Source organism: Vulpes lagopus, chromosome 11 (genome assembly GCF_018345385.1).
Source record: "Vulpes lagopus strain Blue_001 chromosome 11, ASM1834538v1, whole genome shotgun sequence".
NCBI classification, from domain to species: Eukaryota; Metazoa; Chordata; class Mammalia; order Carnivora; family Canidae; genus Vulpes; species Vulpes lagopus.
Window position 1 is genome coordinate 90,890,750 of NC_054834.1, and position 21,081 is coordinate 90,911,830.

General features: G+C 32.9%; 1 protein-coding gene across 4 annotated transcripts in view; it reads right to left on the bottom strand.

The window, feature by feature from the left end:
• The window catches only part of SCN7A (sodium voltage-gated channel alpha subunit 7), a 77,904-nt gene that overhangs the window by 41,559 nt on the left and 15,264 nt on the right, over nt 1-21,081 (bottom strand). For 3 of the 4 annotated variants that reach the window (XM_041722775.1, XM_041722776.1, XM_041722777.1), the window contains exons 2-8: nt 17,556-17,791; nt 12,886-12,998; nt 12,444-12,533; nt 11,043-11,171; nt 9,461-9,552; nt 4,382-4,588; nt 1,203-1,272 (exon numbers count right to left, since the gene is read on the bottom strand). In XM_041722775.1, the coding sequence (XP_041578709.1) occupies nt 1,203-1,272; nt 4,382-4,588; nt 9,461-9,552; nt 11,043-11,171; nt 12,444-12,533; nt 12,886-12,998; nt 17,556-17,791 (937 nt within the window). The remainder of the gene's footprint in view (nt 1-1,202; nt 1,273-4,381; nt 4,589-9,460; nt 9,553-11,042; nt 11,172-12,443; nt 12,534-12,885; nt 12,999-17,555; nt 17,792-21,081) is intronic. The other variant, XM_041722778.1, reaches the window with a different exon arrangement.

The window sequence follows — 21,081 nt, forward strand, 5'->3', positions numbered from 1 at the left end:
AGACAAAGAAAAGAAAAGCTGATTACTCTTAAGTGACTCTCATTATAGCGAAATCATAAATACAGAACATCTACCCATGAATAATAAAGGGTTCTTTTCTTCCATAGAGAATAGTCTTCTAAACAATTTCTAGTGAAGAAGCTGCAAATGAGGTAGATTTTAAGTTAATATAAGTGAAGAGTGTTAATTAAGCTAAAAGGAAAAAGGGCCTCACAAATGGTTTTTTGCAAAGCCTTGTTAAAGATTTCTTTGCTACTCAGTATCAAAGTCAAAGCATACTTGATGGGAAATAACAGTCATAAAACAAAGCTGTAGTTGAGAGTTTAATTTTCAAATGCTCTCACCTCAAGCCCTTAGCTCCCATTGTTTATGGGTGAGAAAACTCTTATCACATTGATAATTTATAAGCAATACGTGTTGGTAGAAAGATCAGATCATTCACATGATCTGGGCAAAGAGTTGAACAAGCAACAAAATGTCTAAATCATGTGAACATATAAACTACATAACTCATGCTCCTCTGCCTCCATATGACTTTTTAAATCTGGGCCCCAGAGCTAAAGCAAGAGCTGAGCCTACAGATGGGCATCAAATCATATTTGAGGAAAGTTACAATGAGGGAAGTAACATAAGGAATTACTGAAGTGCTAGTACTGCTGAGAAGCACCATATTTCTATTTTCTTTTCTCTTTATTTGAAGCCATAAGACAATGACTTGAGAGTTTTGTCATATCACTGAAGAATTATTTATAAGTACTATTTTTAAGAGCAGTAAACATTTTATGAATGTAAATTTTAGTCATAAATGATACAAGCCATAAAATAAGTGAAATTAAAGCATATCTTTCCTATTTCTTCTCTTCAAAGGCTTCTGGCTAAAGAAAAGATTCATATCATCTTTCTTAATAATTCCCACTAGTTCTGGGGTATACAGAAAACAGAAAATCAGATCCTTATTTACTTCCCAGCCTTGCCATTTACCAACTTCTTGATATTGAGTAAATCATTTAACTAGTCTGTTTATTGCTTTTTCCTGTAAAATCAGATTAATAGTATTCCATGTTGTATACTTCTCAGCATGGTTTTAATAATAAAATGAGATAACGTAATCAAATGAGAAACATCATCCTAAGCAACAATAATTCAGTAAATACTATGGATCCATGATACTGACTTGATACAAGAACATTAACAGTACTTACCCAGCATCTGTTCTGTTGCCACAAAGGAGAGCAGAGTTATCTCCTTCCAAATAATAAAAGTTTTCTGTTTCTGAAAAAATAGGAAAGAAATTATATTCTCTAATTTTGAGTGAAGAGCATATCTGATATTCATTTATATCTGTATTAGAAGATAAATATCCCTCTCTACTATGGAAAAAATATACACCCTCGCCCTTTTTTATCTACAAAATTGTCCAAGATGCACAGGTCAAAATGCACCTGTTTCACTTGGACAATCCACCTGTTTCAGTGCCCCCAAAATGAAAGCTCAGCATAAAAAGAGGAGAATCCCTTTCAAAATTAGAGTTCTAGAAAATGAATATAACCAGCCAGGTATGATGAGAACCTTGAAGGAAAAATTCCCAAAACTAAAATGTTTGAAAGCCTGAGGAACTTTTTTCTTCCAGGGTTTATTCCTAATGATCTTCCTGAACAGAAGACCATATTTCTACCTCTGGGTTTAAATGCCTCCTCCCATTTTGAAGTTTATTCTTCTACAAAAAGCATCCAGAGCCAGTTACTTGCCATAATGTCACCTAATTTCAACCACAATACAAACTAATCTGAATCATAGTCCATAGAATTTATTCATATATCCTTATCTGCTGTCATTCAAAATGTTAGTTGTGTGTTTTTAGAGATGAGCTACCAGGGTTGGGAACATGCATTGACATTAGGTTCAAAATTCAAACCACAGAGATCCAACACATGAGATTAGTCCTGATTGTATGCGTGTATGTCATAGAATCATATACATATACGTAGGTATGTACATACACACAAAACCAAATTACTCCAATCTCAAATAATGTCACTTCAGCTTGTTGCCTAAAATAATACCACTGATCAAACCTCTTTTTTTTTAAGGATTTTATTTATTTATTCGTGAGAGACACAGAAAGAGAGAGAGGCAGAGACACAGGCAGAGGGAGAGGCAGGCTCCATGCAGGGAGCCCGATGTGGGACTCGATCCCAGGTCTCCAGGATCAGGCCCTGGGCTGAAGGCAGGTGCTAAACCGCTGAGCCACCGGGGCTGCCCCTGATTAAACCTTTTATTTATTTATTTTTTGATTAAACCTTTTAAATGGCAGTCAAAAACCAAATGAAATTTGACATTAATAGAAGAGGGCAGCCTCAAATACTCTTCTAAATACAAGGACTTTGACATGGCAATTCGGTTAAATAATGTCTTATAAATATAATATTTTAATCAAGTCCTAATATGTTTTTAGAGGAAATGGAATGACCAAAATTGGACAAATTTTAAAGTAATTTCTTTATAATATAAATTATGCTTTAAGATGAAAAGAAATTGGTCTTTGTTTTCCTAGCAATAACCAGTAAAGTAGTAAAAATTGTTTACTTTTGTTATAACCAAAGAAACCAAAGAGTACCTCAATTGGAATCTAAGTTTTAACATTCATTTTCTGTTGCCCTCACCACCAGATTCATGACCATGAAATAGACACATATAATAAGGAAATGTTTCACATACTCATATGCCAATAATTTTGTAATACTTGCATCATAATGATATTTTGGGGTAAACTAAACAGTAAAATTTATTAAGATTTGTTTTAGAACTTTTTATATCTAAATACAAATAAAATTAATGTAGGGGGACTACATAAGACATCAATATTTTATTTTTATTCGTTTAAAAATATGCTTTTATATTTTTCTAAATACTATCAGAAGGATCTGACAATTTTAATATGAGACAAAAATCCAATAAGAGAATATAGCCTGGCAGAGAGATAATGGAATTGAAATCTAGATTGAGCATGGTTAGAATCCTATTTTTATCACTGAGTAGTTACAATATGCTGGATTTTTCTGTTTGTAACAGGGGTCATTCACTTCTCTGCAGGATTATGGTGAAGGTATGTGATCAAGCATGTGAATTATTTATATATAAAAGCAATATTTATTTTGGCATTATTACTATTTGCCTAAAATATGTTTATTATTTATCAAGGGATAATCCAAAACATTTAAAATTAGCAGCAGTAATTGAAACCCAACAAGAGTAAGAATTTCTATAATGGAGGCCATTTTTTATATTAAGGTCATTTTAAAACTTCTAATGAGTAAAGTTAAATTTATATTTTAAATAAACAACTTTAAAAATAAATAAATAAATAAATAAACAACTTTATTGAAGAAAGGTAGTATTATGAGGATTCTACTTTGATGAAACTGCAAATAAGACTTTGGTCATATGTATTTATTTTGTAAAAGATAAAATTTACAAAACTTAGCAATTTCAAACTTAGGTTTCCCTCAGTGAACTGTCTGAAGATTGCAACTTTGCAATTCTGATCATTGAAACTGATCCAAATCAGCACAGGTTTCCCCTCACTATCCAAAAGTAGAGCATTTCTAATGAAATCTTTTGTGAACAGAAATGACATAAAGCAAAGAAACAATTATCATTAGTTTTTAGGGAAAAAAATTGCAGGCATTCTTAGGCCCCCAAAGTAACCTCTTTTCAGCTTTTCTGATATTTTAGCACACATCTTGCTTATGGATGCACAAAATAAAGATAAAGCACAGGTGCTCACAGACACAATTCAAAGCTATGGCAGCTTGATGCCGAGAGGCTGAGTGTGGTTCCAGGGGAAGGAGCTTTGTTGGGGCCACTTCTACCTGTGGCGATGCATGTTATCTTTTAACAGTTTGCTGCAAAACAAATGCTGAATGCCTTTTTCATAAAAGTGAAAATCATCTTCAGATTTCCTTTGGTTAGCGAAAACTGGTACTCATGTAGGTCTTCGGTAAAAGCTAAGTGGTGAAATGTGAACCTTCAAAAAGCCGGGAAGACTATCGAGCACAGTTATAGCATTTATAAGAAGTTTGTTCTGAAGTTGAGTGTTTAACACTTCTGTGAAGGCTGCATGGCCAGTAAGAAAAAAATTATTTAAAAAAAAAATTTTTTTTTATTATTTATTTATGATAGTCATACAGAGAGAGAGAGAGAGAGAGAGAGAGAGGCAGAGACACAGGCAGAGGGAGAAGCAGGCTCCATGCACCGGGAGCCTGACGTGGGATTCGATCCCGGGTCTCCAGGATCGCGCCCTGGGCCAAAGGCAGGCGCCAAACCGCTGCGCCACCCAGGGATCCCTAATTTTTTTATATAGGTGGCAAGTGATTCTTACCTCGAATATAATATGGATTTCCAGTTTTGTTGTGCAGGGTTGCAGTTTCATTTTCTTGAGGCCATCGCAAACATTTATGTTTCAGGTTGCCCATGAAGAGCCCCATCCCAATTAGAGAAAATATACTCAGAAAAAACAGAGTGAGGGTAATGACACCAGTAAGTTTCTTCAAGCAGTGGATGAGGATCCCTACAAAAGACCTCAGACCTAAAAAAAGAAAAGTTTGTTTTTGATAAAGTAAAATATCTTAGTAAAGCAGCCTTTAGCCCAATTCCTCCAGGGCGAATGCATACTCCATTGAAATCAACAGCTTTGTGTTTCATAATCTAAATCATGATTATCTATATCTAATAAATAAAATGAATAAAAAATAAGATAACTAAATATACAAACTTTAAAATCTCTATATTTTTGCTAACTTATTACATCTGATAAAATAATTCAGGCACAAATTTTAAAATTAGCTATTTGTTTTTCTTTACTATAAAGAACAAGATTAACTTTATTTTGCTGTTTGCAAGTATTTTTTAATGTATTATATTAGAGGTAGAATTGCTTTACCATAATATATTAAGTATTAATACATTATATTCAATTTGTTTTTAAGAGATGTTGAAACAATGTATAAACCAAAGATATAAATACATAGTCAAGCCTTCACTGACATCTTTAAAAAAGTTGCCAATTTATTAGAAGAAAAATAAGATCACTTTACTTTTATATAATTTCTGTGATCACTATAATGAACTTACAAAATATGTATATTTTATATGTACTTTTCATTTAGCAACTATGAGTCCTCTGTATATTTTCTTTAATTGAAATATAGTTAACATACAGTGTTATATTAGTTTTAGTTGTAATTTTTTTCTACAAAAAATTTTTTGCAGTTTTGTTGGAATTATTATTATTTTTTAATATTTATTTATTTGAGAGAGAGAGAGTGAGCAGGGAGAGGGGCAGAGAGATAGGAAAGAATCCCAAGCAGACTCCCCATTGAGCAGGAGCCAGAAACATATGGGCCTCTATCTCATGGCCCTGAGATCACGACCTGAGTTGAAACAAATGTCAGATACTTTACTGACTAAACTACCCAGCTACCCCTGTTAGAGTTATTCTTAAGAAGAATAATTCTTAAGTAAGAATATATGTATGTGAATATGTATATGAATATGTATATGAATTCTTAAATAAGAATATATGTATGTCATATAGATATACATAACCAAGTTTCTTGTGGAGCTTTAATTTTAGTGATGACATTTTGAAGGTTAAAAAAAGTCACCATTGAATTTTACAAAATCAAATTTATTACTAATTTTCATTATTATCCACCATTCGCTACTATCTACTGTTCAAAGGTCTGAACCATATGCCAATTTTGACTTTGATTTCCTAGTATAACTTTCCCCTTTTATTTTTAAACTTTCATTCTGTTTTAGTTTAGGTTTATCTTTTGTGGAGTTTGATTTACTTAAGATTTAATATTAAAGTCTACATCTTGACAGAAAAATTTGATCCAATTGTATTTATTTTCATAAATTGCCTTTACTTTTGGATATGACTTTACCATTATATTTTTGGATTCATATATTCCCCTTACGTGCCTCATATTTTAAAAATAAAGTTTACTTTTTCTCCCTTTTCTCTAGTACTTAAGACAAAACATTTGTTTTAGAAACCGTATCAAATTTATGTTCTTAATTTGAACAAATGTACTCTCTACATCAAAAATAAAACTGTACTATAGTCTCACCATGTAAGATAAGGAAATAATCATTTATTTTCTCACATTTCTCTATTCCCACTTCTCAGTTTTTATTAATATAATTTAGGACTTCTGTCCTAGTTATAATTCCTCAATTTGTGTATTTTGCATTACATATTATCTTTCATGATTTATAGGAAAGGTAACATTCAAATCCTTACAATAGCTTGTTAGGAAACATAAATTCATGCAAAGGAGGAGCAGAGGGGACTTGGATGAATATACCTAATTTAAAGGAGCACCTGCTCCTCAACTACAGCTGGTAGTTGTCATGCAAGAATGCAGGTGGGTGGATACTGAGAATTCATCCAAAGTAATTTAGATTTTAATGTTAAAAATTACTAGATTTTTATGACTTTGGCATCTCTATCAAAGTTTTCTAAAACAGAATATTTTTCAGGAATGCTATTACTTCTGATTTATAACATTTGCAATCTGTTTTGCATACCACTAACAACAGTAATTAAAAATTCATTTTGTGTTGAAATTTCAGAGTTCACTGTGATTACCTCTGGTATTAAATCTCTCCGTTGTTGAATATTTTGTTTTCATACCAGTTATTCAAGAAAGATACATATATAAAATTTCAGAACTCTTGCATGACTGAGAATATCTTCCTATCAACTTCACATATGGATAACAAACAGGTTAGAATACTGGTGTTATACCTCCCTGCCTATATCTCTTCTAAGCTCTGAAACTCCACTGCCTATTCATGTTCAAAATTATCAAAAGGTTTAAAAATAACCTTTCCACAGGGAATTTTTTTTTTGCTTATAGGATTTTTATACCTTTATTTTTAATAGTTTAAATTTAAAAGCTATTATTATGTTTAAGTATATCTTTTAGCTTTTGTCTACTGCAAAATGAATCTTTTCCACTTGTGACAAAAATCTCATTAAATTATTTTTTAAAAACTTTTCTAGTATATTTTTAAATAATTTGTCTTTTACATTTATTCTAATCTCTTTTTTAGGGTCACCAACTACCCATAAGATGGAACTTAGTTTTCTCTTTTTCATTAACTCATCCACTTTTAGTTTTACTGTATTAATATAGAATTTCCCTCATTTTTCTTTACCCAAATGGTTTTATTTTACTATACCATAATACTGTACAGATAATACTGTATTTTAGTGCTTCTATTACCATTAAATATTCACCAAGATATTATAAATTTTTAAAAGATTGATTTCTTTATTTTAGAGAAAAAGAGAGTACATGAGTAGGAGGGGCAAAGGGGGAGAGAGAATCTTAAAGAAACTCCCCACTGAGCATGGAGCCCAACACAGGGCTCCATCTCATCACCATGAGATCATGACCTGAGCTGAAACCAAGAGTTGGATGCTTACCTGACTGAGCCACTCAGGTGCCCCAGGTATTATAATTTTTATCACTTTTTGTCTGATAAGTGTTTTTGTCTATTTTATTATTTCATTTTCATCTTCCACTTGTGTCTAAGTTTTCTTCTGAAGGCACTACAAAAGTTGCACCTGGATGGTGCAGTCAGTTAAGCATTGGACTCCTGGTTCCTGCTCAGGTCATGATCTCAGGGTCATGAGATCCAGCGCCATGTGGAGCTCAGTGCAGATTCTGCTTGAGATTCTTTCACCCTCTGCTCCTCCCCTCACTTGTGCTCTCTTAGATAGAAAGATAGATGATAGATAGATAGATAGATAGATAGATAGATAGATAGATAGATAGATACAATCTTGAAGGCACAACAAAAAAAGATAACTTCGTATGCTTGCCTCTATTCCTTAGGGCATATATCTTTAAAGAAAAAAGAATTATTTTTATTCTCTTAAATAATATGCTCCTCTTTTGGTACTGCAAAAATACTCTCATATGCTCTACATTGTTGGTATGTGTCTTGATTATTTTCACCATTGGAAAAAAAGTTTCTATCAGCCTGTGTGTCTTCAACTCAGTGAATACATTCTTTTTGTATTAACTTAGATTCACCTGATTTGTTCTATAATCTTTACTTCAGAGCCTAAGATGAAGATACAGGTGATGCAGGTTTATGTTCTAGTCACTTGTGGAGAGTAGTAGGGAGTTAGAACTGTGAAAATTCCTATCAGGGCGACTCTCACTGCTACTTTCGTTTTTTTTTTTTTTTAAGATTTATTTTTAAAAAAAAGATTTATTTACTTATTCATGAGAATACACAGAGAGGAAAGAGAGAGAGAGGCAGAGACACCGGCAGAGGGAGAAGCAGGCTCCATGCAGGGAGCCTGACATGGAACTCGATCCCTGGTCTCCAGGATCAGGCCCTGGGCTGAAGGTGGCGCTAAACCGCTGGGCCACCTGGGCTGCCCTGCTACTGTCTTCACTGGGTTTGGTGAAGCTGCCATGCATAGGTCATTTCTGTTAAACAGCTTTGTTGAGCTATAGTTCATTAATCACACAATTCACACACAGTATGTGTACCAATCAATGTTTTAATATATCGACAGGGCTATGCACTGTCCATCACCATACTCTCCAATATTTTTGCTGTTTTGCCCAAGCTGGACTCCAAGTACGTAGTATGCATATATCTGGTCTTCTTCGTGGAATTCCAGTGGACAGAAACTATCTGTAGATCTCATTTTTGGTATTATCATACTTGCTCCTGGACTTATTGGTCCACCTCTTTCAAAAGTACTTCTGACTCAGCAGCCAAAAACACTCTGAGTGAGTGGAGTTTTTCCTATCTGTTTTTTATTAATTCTTAACATAAATAGGTGCTAGTGGGCCTCTCTAGGATATCTTCAGGAATGGGAGCTGTAAATTAGTCCTTAGCATCTTCCATCAATGTGATCCCAGCTCTACCTTATTTAGCAGAACTTCCGTGAATTCTGTGGCATGTGGAATGTCTCCTATCCAAGCACTCAGAAGAAAAGAAAATTTATCTTATTTTGTATTACTTTGTTAATTTCAACAGGCTTTTAGATGCAGTGAGGAAAAGAAGGCAAATTAGATATCTGTCTAAATTGCTCTCTTAGAAGTCTAAGGACAATTTTATAAGTTCATTTTTAAGATGCAAGAATAAATAAGAAAAAATAGAGAATAATATATTTTGATTAATTTCTATATTTTGTTATCATTAGGTACTGAATCCATCTCAAATAAATAACGGTTGAATGTGAATTTTTTTGGCTTTCTTGGAGTAACTGAAATAAACTTATAGATCGGATAATTCACTGATTTCAAAGAAGAAGCACTGTTCAATTTAGTATTTCTCCAAGCAATTGCAGGGGAGTTTAAAAGAATACAGGAGAGTACATAAATCAAAATGAAGACAAGAACAAAATGCCATTTCTTACCTTGGTTTAGGGGAATAATTTTTAAAATCCTCAAATTTCTTGAAATTCTAAATATTGGAATGAAGTATAGGGGTAAGTATCTTGTTATGTGCCTGTGGAATTAAATTAGAATTACTTAGAAGTCATACTGAGTCTATGCTGCTTATGATTAACTTTTTATACTAGTTAAAACTTATTTTTAAAACCACATATCCAAACGTTTCCCTTGCTCTCATTGTTCCATTTTGCAAGTAGTTGCATTATTGATTTGAAGACAAAGATTGCTACAGTGCAAAGAAATTGGGTAATTATTAATCCACAAACAAATTATGACAGTTCATAAAAGACTGACACTGATTAGTCATAATTCCATACCAAATACCATATATTATGTTTATACCATATATTATGTTTATGGATAATATTTTGTTATCCAAATAGTGAAGAGGTAGTTAAAAATAGGAAAAATCCATAGTTTTCTAAGTAATGAGATTTAAGTACTTAAGCTTCTGATGATGATTATGATGAGGATGATGGTGGAGATGATGCTGGTGGTGATAGCAGAAGGCAGTGTATATACTGGTTACGAGCACAGACTGTAGCCAGAGCATGTGTGTAGATATTCAGTGTGTAGAAATTCAGGCTCTCAATTTACTAGCTGTGTGACATGGAAAAATTAGTGATTCCTTCTTGGCTTAGTTTCTTCAAAATTAGAGTGGAGATAATATTTCCTAATTCTAAGGGTTTTGTGGGGATTAAACAAGCTAATAGACGTAAAGTGCATGCACAGTACCTGGCATATGGAGATAAGGGTTATCTGTGTTAGCAAAGTATTAGCTACCAGCAAAGGCAATAGCAAAAGTACTAGTGATAATAATTTTAGGAATATTAACTATTATTTTCTATTGCTTACAACATGGCAGACACTGATTATGTGCTTTATGAAGGCTATTCGTTGTTTTTAAAAATCAACCTCAAATCTTGAAATAGAATATCATTTTAAATTATATTTAACAGGAGTTTAGTGCCAGTGATCACTTCCTTAGCCATAAGACAAAGTACACTAAAATAGAAGCATTAAAATTTAATGTAACACTCTTGAAAATATGTGTGTGTTTAAAATATCTTACCCTAAAAAAATAAAATAAAATAAAATAAAATAAAATAAAATAAAATAAAATAAAATAAATAAAAATAAATAAATAAAATATCTTACCCTGATATCTAGTATGTTTACTGGCCCTAAGCAATGTAGCTAAACTAAATGTAGGTTGGAGACAAAATCAACATGTTAGGATCTTTTTGTTAAGTCTCCAAGAGATTTACTGCACATTGAGAATAATCACTTAAAATTCTAAAATTCAATTCTGTTACGTTGCTTCAGATAAAAAGAGATAATATCCCATTTCTTTCATTTTTATTGCATATTCTGAGGGCTAGTTCAGTCAGAGCTGCCTGAGAGAATTCATTATGGTTATGATTTATGAAATATTTTGTTTACAGAATTTTTGCAAGCAGAAAACTTGTTAATCTTGATGTTTCTTTATGAAAAGTACTTGCTCAGCAAGGTATTAAAATGTTTGCAATTTGAAGAAATACTCACTCAAACAAAGTTACACTGAAATCGAGCCAGTTCCATGGATCACCAAAGAAATAAAAAGGTTCTACCCAGATGCCTCTTGCAATGAGTTTTATAAGTATTTCAAATGTGTAAATTCCAAGCAAAGTATTCCTGCAGAAAAATTTTCATATAAATGTTAAAAGTGAGAAAATGCATTATCAGCTCTGAAAAATATGTCTATGGTAACTCTTTCGCAACCAACCAACCAACCAATCCACTAATCAACTAAACAACAAAAAGCCTATGCCCTTTGAACCATACAGTAGGACTTAGAGCTTTTAGGGTGGGCTATGTGTTACAACATTAACTATGAAATCTATCAACTTTTTCAACAAGCTCTAGCTAAGGTTATAGTCTTTATATATATTTTGGTAAATAATGAAAATATAAAATATCAAATTTATTCCACATTGGAAATTACAGAATAATTAGCCAAATTATAAGAGTGTGAAAGAACTGATTTTATTATGTGCATATATAAGAATTTTTGTGGTGATTCAGTCTTATATTTACCTTCCAAAATTAACTAGTTTTAAGAACAGATTTAAAGCTTAAGAAATAGCATCAAGGGGATCCCTGGGTGGCGCAGCGGTTTGGCGCCTGCCTTTGGCCCAGGACGCGATCCTGGAGACCCGGGATCAAATCCCACATCGGGCTCCCAGTGCATGGAGCCTGCTTCTCCCTCTGCCTGTGTCTCTGCCTCTCTCTCTCTTTCTCTGTGACTATCATAAATAAATAAAAATTTAAAAAATTAAAAAAAAAGAAATAGCATCAAGAAAGTCTTCTCTAGAAATTTTAATGGGCCTTTCCACCATTGTAGGCTAATACCATCCAAACTATTCACATCCTTCAAGAAAGAGAAGAAAAATAGAACAAAATGGAGGCAATAGAAATAACTTTCTTAAAGAATAGAAAGGAATAAATGTTATTTGAGTTTACAAGTCAGGGGTGGAATTGCAATAGTAAAAATCTGAGGCACTGAAATAATATATTAATCTTATTAATTAACTTTAAAACCTCATTTGTCTGACACAGATATAAGCATGTATCTAACATTCAAATATCTATATGATGTGGACTTAACATGTTGGAAAATCACAGCATTTAAAATCTAACTAAGAATAATGAAAGGGCAGAAAAACATTAAAATTTATTAACTAATATATGTATCTATTTGTTTTTACTTGGAAAATTCATTAATTGTGCTATAGGTATAAGATATTATGTACAATGAGTTTATATTACAATGAATATTGTATATGAAATATAAACAGTAAATTGTACAATGTTAAATATATAGTATATAATGTACTGTGATGCAATATGTTAAATATAAAATATAATCATATATGAGATAATGTATAATAAAATTCTATGACTTACTGTAATACTGGGCCCCATTTTGGCATCTCAGTCATGGACATAAATATGCAGTCAATCAAGACGCTAATTAAAATGAATAGTCGGAAAAAGGTAGGTTACAGTCAAGGAATAATGGATAAATATAATATTGGAAATATGCTTTTATAACTTGTTTATATGTGTATACATGAGATAAGATATCTTTTTAAATGTCAAGAAAGAATACTATTCATATTGAAAAACAAGGAGGATTAAGATTTGTTAATATTTACTACTGTTATGTATACCAGAAAAAAATTTTAAATGTATTTTCAATTATGGAACACTTAGTACAGTTATAATCTAGATTCCAATATGACCTAAAATGAGATATCAATTCAAAAGAGAAAAATACTGCAGCAATATTTGAATAGAATAGTTGCATCTGATACTATTACAGTCTAAAGCCAATAGAAAAGGATATGGATGTACCAAAATCTTAATAGTTGTTCTTCTAGTTGAACTGAAAGGAGAAAATGTGCACCATGTGGCATTGAATCTGAAGATTGTTCTACTTTTATTTAATACCATGAAAGTCTGTAAAATTAAAAAAGAACATCAAGTAAAATTACAACTAGGAACTAAAATTTCATCCACTATGTAATCTATTGCCAATGATCACTTCAGTCGTGAATTCTAACAGGTACACTTTTCTTATATTTTGATATCCTCTACCAGATGAAATCAAATGGGAAAAATTGTTTTTTTAAACATTTTCACTGATATTTAGGATTATCTACTACTTTTTTTTTTTGCTAGTGTTCTACCTAAAAAGCCGTTTGCCACACTCCAACCCTCAAGTATTCCTAGAGAACTAATGTAATATGGAGAAATCTATATCCTGATCCTGATGGCTCATGAAGATACATTTAAAGAAACTTGAATTAATGAATATAAAAAAGGTTAATTTTATTTCTTTTTTTTTTGGTTAATTTTATTTCAAAGCAAATAAGGTGTGAGATTACAATAGTAAAAATGAGCCAATTCATGTAAATATTTTATTAATCACTAGTAATTATCTATGGTATAAAACTCCACTTTTGTGTTATTATTGAAATAAACATATCTAAAACAAAAAGTTACATCATGTAAAACTAATATATTGGGGGCAGCCCTGGTGGCTCAGCGGTTTAGCGCTGCCTTTGGCCCAGGGTGTGATCCTGGAGACCCAGGATCACGTCCTGCGTTGGGCTCCCTGCATGGGGCCTGCTTCTCCCTCTGCCTCTCTCCTTTTCTCTCTGTGTCTCTCATGAATAAATAAATAAAATCTTAAAAAAAAACCTAATATATTGGGATACAGAAGCATTAAATACAAAAATAATGAAAGATCAGAAATGTCCTAAAAATGAGTTATGTATGTATATGTGTGCATATGTATATCTGTGCATCTATTAAATACAGACACACATAGTATATTATAAAATGTATACATATATGTTATAACATGTATGTATCTATATTATAATAGATGCACAGATATACATATGTACACATATACATATATATTATATATCTATGCACACACATATATATGTACAGTGAAAGTGTCTATGTGCGTATGTCTTTGTGTGCACATATATATTCACATATATACTTTTACTATATATACATATCCATTTGGAAAATTTATTTATTATGGTGTGAGTACAAATACATTATACACAATGAATATTATGTCCATAATACAACATAGTATATAAATATAGTATACAATGTAATGTGATAATAATGTACTAAATGATATATGTAAAAATAATCTATTATATACTTAAGTATTATATTGTATGTGTTCTATAATTAAGTATTATAGGTACCTATGGTGACTATATATTGGCATTTATATATATATATAAATATATTAGTTAATATAAATATATATCCATTGGTATTTATGAATGTATATTCTAAATGGAAATGGAGTGTATTATAATTCTTCTCAATAAAACACTTTTTGAATATATAATCTATGGACATTTTGTCATCTATTGTAGTTATTTTCCCTATTTCCATTTCAAACGCAAAGCAAAAATAAGAGGGTCACCTGAAAATCTGATTATTTAACATGTGCTTTCTGTTATTTTCCAGGACAATCTCAAACTTCATACAAGAGGTAATGTGTGAGTGAGGCACGTGGATAGCGCAGTTGGTTAAGCCTGTGACTCTTCATTTTGGCTCAATTCCTAACCTCAAGGTTGTGAGTACAAGACCAGAGTCAGGCTCTGCACTTAGCATGGAGTCTGTCTGAGATTCTCTCTGCTTCTCCTCCACAAGCTCTTTCACTCTCTCTCTCTCTGAAATAAATGAATCTTTAAAAAAAAAAGATTGCACACTCTATGTGCAATCAACTAGTTTGTTATTGTGAAAAAAATGTTTAGCACTTGGGGGAGCTGCTCTGCCCCTGCCTAGTGCAGGGCTCGGTGGGGGTTGTTGACCCCGTGAGGCCCCGAGAATGGGGAAAATTAACAAGGCAGGAAACAACAAATGTTGGAGAGGATGCGGAGAAAAGGGAACCCTCTTACACTGTTGGTGGGAATGTGAACTGGTGCAGCCACTCTGGAAAACTGTGTGGAGGTTCCTCAAAGAGTTAAAAATAGACCTGCCCTACGACCCAGCAATTGCACTGTTGGGGATTTACCCCAAAGATTCAGATGCAATGAAACGTCGGGACACCTGCACCCCGATGTTTCTATCAGCAATGGCCACAATAGCCAAACTGTGGAAGGAGCCTCGGTGTCCATCGAAAGATGAATGGATAAAGAAGATGTGGTTTATGTATACAATGGAATATTACTCAGCAATTAGAAACGACAAATACCCACCATTTGCTTCAACGTGGATGGAACTGGAGGGTATTATGCTGAGTGAAATAAGTCAATCGGAGAAGGACAAACAGTGTATGTTCTCATTCATTTGGGGAATATGAATAATAGTGAAAGGGAATATAAAGGAAGGGAAAAGAAATGTTGGGAAATATCAGGAAGGGAGACAGAACATAAAGACTCCTAACTCGGGGAAACGAACTAGGGGTGGTGGAAGGGGAGGAGGGCGGGTGATGGAGGGGAATGGGTGACGGGCACTGAGGTGGACACTTGACGGGATGAGCACTGGGTGTTTTTCTGTATGTTGGTAAATTAAACACCAATAAAAGTTAATTAAATATTAAAAAAAAAAAAAAAAAAAAAAAAAAAAAAAAAGAAAAAAATGTTTAATTGCAGACATAACAATTTTCCAGTGAATGTCTAAGTGCTGAAATTATTTAATTTCACAATTATTTATTGGTATGCCACCTTTAACAAAATAAACTGAATATAATTTACATTTTTAATACTTTGTATCATCATTAATACTACTGATTTTATACTAAACTATCCTTATGCTTTTTGGCTTGTTTTATTTTTCAAAATCCTTGGTTTTGTCTTAAATAACAAACTTAGATTTGCCTACCATATCTTATACATTACAAAAAACTCAGAACTCTGCTAGATAGTAAAAGTAAAAGCAGAGATAATTGGGATCCCTGGGTGGTGCAGCGGTTTAGCGCCTGCCTTTGGCCCAGGGCACAATCCTGGAGACCCAGGATCAAATCCCACATCAGGCTCCTGGTGCATGGAGCCTGCTTCTCCATCTGCCTATGTCTCTGCCTCTCTCTCTCTCTCTCTCTGTGACTATCATAAAAAAAAAAAAAGCAGAGATAATTGAGATGAAGACTTAACATTTTCACTAAAATGCTCTGAAGATTTTACAGGTGTTTTATAGCTAATGCTACATAATGCCCATGGAAGCTACTGCAGATACTGGAGTCTTTGTTAACCTATACATTTACACTGTAAAATGCTAATACTCTTCCAGCATGCAAAATATTTGAAAGAGTTGTGGTTATGCAAAATCATCACTTTGCCTTCTATCCAGAGACTTTGGTTCAATTCCATTTTGCCCATTTGGTAATATCACTGAATGCTTTAAAAGAATATCAAATTACGTTTGTCCACAATAGGGCTAATCCTCATATCCCCCCAAGCTTAATTTTTTTTTAGAATTTTTTTTTTTTAATAGAATTTTTTTTTTTTAATTTTTTTTTAGAATTATTTCAGTTTTGTAAAGTAGCACTACTATCATTCCAGGCTGAAATTTTGGCATTATTAGTCTGTCTTCAAATCCCGTTGTTTCTTCTCAGGTTTGTTAATTTTTCCCTCTTCTAAAACCTTCCTATAATCCAGGCCTCTTCACTTCAGACCTGGATTACTCTCTTTCCTATATCATCTCTCTGACCCCATCTCTTCTACACAATAGTAATTTATAAATATTCAAATTGAACTTAATTAAACATTGCATTCATCACATCAGTCCTTTGGCCATCACATTAAATCCATATTGACATCTTCATTTCCTCATTCCTTCATTTCCCACAACTTGCAATAGGGGTTGAGTGCTATCATCATCCTATCTCTTCCCTATTCCAATTAATATCAAGATCTTCCCTTTGCAGGGATAAAATGTGAAATGTTCTCCAAGCTGTAACCAAAATTCTATTTTCTTAAGGAAGATTCTTTCAGCTTTGTCAGCCCACACAGCCTTTGCTAAGAATAATAGTCTTATTTTATCATTTCTGTGCTTGTTTGTGGATTGTTCAAATACTTAGTGGGCTTCTCAAGTCATTCCAGGGATAAGATAGGATGTAAATGTATGAATTAATGAAAGTGACAAAATATAAGTTAGTTTTATTTTCCCATCTACTGAACAAGCTTATTAAGTTCAACATTTAAAATTATTGTACATATTACAAAATTTTTGTATCATAGTCATTTTAAAATCAATAACCTTAAGTAGCCAATCCCATAAAGTAAGTCCTTTACACTAAGTCCTAACAGTCTAGCCTATTAAAAGTAAAGTAACTCCCAAAAAACCCTAGCAGGCAAGCAACCAGTTTTAATAAAAATCCCGAATATTTGTGAAATTTCTTATCCAGTTTTTTACACTTAAAATAACTCTTTGACTTATTATTCATTCTTTTTAAATCCTATCTCAATTACATTTTTTTGTACATCTGAAAAAAATAATGAAAATGTAGTCACAGTAAGTTCAATTCATTCTCACATTTTTATTCTTGTAGTATGGGTCCACATCTTCCAAGGGCTCCAACACCATTCCTTGAGGGAGATTCCCATAAGCAAATGGAAGTTCTTTTCCAACTTCCAAGTCAGTGTTTGGCGTTAAATCTCTTTGTTCTTCACTGTGCTTTTTAGCAGTATGCTGTTTCATAAATTCGAGAGACTCTCTGGTGAAGGGGACAAGGCCCTTAGGTTCTGGGGAGGCCATTTCCAATTTTCTACCTGCAAAAATGTATTTTCTTCAGTTCTTTATAAAATTTTGGTATATAAAGAAAAAATTAAATTTCAAATGGTTAGGATATGATTAAGAGAGAAGAGCAAATTAAATATATACATTCAAAGAAAATTCCTGAGTTTTGTAGATATGGGAGTTGTTAAACTAGATTTTGTTATATTTGATATTATACCTATTTGTAAGTTCATGAGTGACTAATCTTACATCATTTACTCATCCACTGAATTCTCTGTTTTATTGAAAACTGCCTTCCAGTTTCTCCCCCATAATAAAAGATTTCTAAAGTTCTAGAGATTTTCAGTTTCCATTATTGTACATGGATATTTACCAAGAACATTTCGGCAAACATTCTCTTCTCTCAATCATCCAAGTGGCAATTACATCCATAACAGCAATTTAACAAGTAAAAACAAAATTCATTGTTTTACTGAGTGACTACAATTGCTCTTTAACCTTTTAGACATAGTAAACACACACGTACACAAACACACAAATTTAACACCTTGAAAATTATTCATGAAATCTTTGTCATCAATTCCTCTGAACAAAATAATATTCTTATAATTATCTTCAATCATGAATTTAAACATGTTCTGCCCTAATCTCAGACTTTTAGAATCATAATTTGTCTGGTTGGGGTTCAGAGGGTTGGTGAGGGAGAGCTAGCTTCAGCATTTTGGTCAATTTTTGTTTGATGCTGATATAGTCAGTATGGCACCTGCCTGATGTGTGGTGTCCACAGCTGTCCACAGAGCAGTTATCCTCAGCTAGCAATAGGCTGAGTCAAGTAAGTCAGAAATACTGTGTCTATAATTGGAATAACTGTTTGCCAGAAATTAGGGATCTCCCACTGGCATGGAGTGCAACTAGAATAAGCCTGATTTATAAATGAATGAACAAATATATGGAAATCATGATCTCAGTTGGGCCAAGAGATACATACACACCAGGTGAAAAACATCCCTATTTAATTTAAATATTATCCATTGTTCACATATCTGTGTCAAAGTACACATCTTTATAATTCTATATCTGGATTGCCCTAGTAATCTCTAAGGTTTCTCTCAGTTCTAAGTCTTGCCTATTTTAAGTCATCTGATAGGCCACTGATGTTAGTTTTCATTAAATATAATTTCATGCATTGATTCCCCATTCATGAACTTTGCTTTATTCTCTCACATAAAACATGTTCTTTGCTGATTTTCTCCATTCTGTTTCCTGTCAACACACCTCACATATCATACTTTATTGAGAGGAGCCTGAATGCTTTGAATTAGTACAATTTGTCAATACAAGCTACAGATACTTGATGTTTGCACTTACATATAAAATTTTCCTTTAAAATATTTAATGAAATATTTAATGAGCTTTCAAAATTATATCCATTACATGGAATTCCTTGAATACATATTAAATAGTTTCTTAATGACTCACGGTTATAGTCTAATACAAACAAATAAAATCATGAATCTTGGAATTAAATGGTCCTTCCTGTTACTAATGTTCTTAGCAGTCTCAGTAAAACCACTTAGTGCTCTCTTTTTTTTTTTTTAATGATAGTCTCACACACACACACACACACACACACACACACAGAGGCAGAGACATAGGCAGAGGGAGAAGCAGGCTCCGTGCACCAGGAGCCCGACGCGGGATTCGATCCCAGGTCTCCAGGATCGTGCCCTGGGCCAAAGGCAGGCGCTAAACCACTGCACCACCCAGGGATCCCCACTTAGTGCTCTTAAACCTGTCAGTCATAAAATAGGGATTCCTTCTCAGGTTAAATAAGGATAAAATAAAATAAAATAGGTGAAAATGCCTACTACCATCATTGGCACACGATAGGTGGGAGGTAAATATGAATTTTTAATTGTGATAAGATTTTATATGTTAGAATAATGGGCCAAATCTAATAGAATAATATATAGTAAGAATACATATAAGGTTTTGAAATTTGAACCAAAACAACCCATCTGTGCAAGAGTAATAGATACATTTTTGCAGCAGAGAAAACCACCAAGGGGTTTTACTTAATAATAATTGCAATATAAATCAATACCAGTTTGTGTCTGCCAAAAAAAGCTAATATAACTTCTGTCTGTTTCGGAGGAAGATGGAGGAAGCAGTCTTTACTTTGAGGCATTCCATGACCACGTCAAAGAGGCCTGTATATAAACTGAAAGGGTCTTCAGATGGGATTTGAATGTTGATTAGACTCAAATCACACCAGATAAAAGAATGGAGAAAAGAAAAGGCTCAAGTGGAACATTATTTATTCCAAGTATCTCAATGATTCTCATGTAGAAAAGAAATTTGATTTAAGTATTATTTTCTAAAAAAGATGAACTAGAATCATTAGGCTGAAGCAGAATACATTTGGCTTAAAATAATAAAAAAATAATAAAGTAGTTTTTAAATAGCTGTCAAGACATGGAATAAGTTAATTTGGACATTAATCCCTCCTTGTAATTAGCAATATGAAAGCATGGACTTATTGACAGTTGGGTAGAATAACTTAAATGGGTCCAAATACTGATTGGTTGCAACCTTATAATTTTAGAACTTTCTGATCTTAAAATCTTCGAATTGAATTTTCACGGAGTATTACATGACCTAAAAGTCTGGGCTATTAGCTACACGGAACCTATGCAGCATTGAATTAACAAAATCAAAAGCATCTTTTTTCTTTTCATATTAAAATAAAAGCACTTCTTATATCTTATATTTTTAGGATCCATTGTAACTGGTAACAAATATTATTAAGTATATATGTAAAGAATATTCTCCTTAAAAGTAGACACTAAGGGAGTTTCAAACTTACTGCAAAGAAGCTGTTAATAATGAAAATATTTTTGGACATTTTACATCAAAACCTCAAAATTAAACTGCAAGCCAGGCTTTTATTTTAAAGCTTACCTATTAAAGTAATCTCTACACTCAATGTGGGGCTTGAACTCATGACCCTAAGATCAAGAGCTGCATGTTCCACCAACTGGGCCAGCTACGTGCTCCTGTAAGCCAGTCTTCTTATTACATTGTCCAAATATAATCTTTTCTTTTCCTGTTATCATGTATACATAGCAAAATAATCTTTGATTCCTAATTCTGTCACCTACTAGCTATGAGACCTTGATAACATAACCTGTCATACATTCCTTTGGAATCCCTTATGCATCATCCCACAAGGTCAAATATATTAAGCAGACCATATACAGAAAGACTAGACCACAGTACTGACTTTGCTGATGCTAATTCTATCAACCCAGGCAGTTATCCC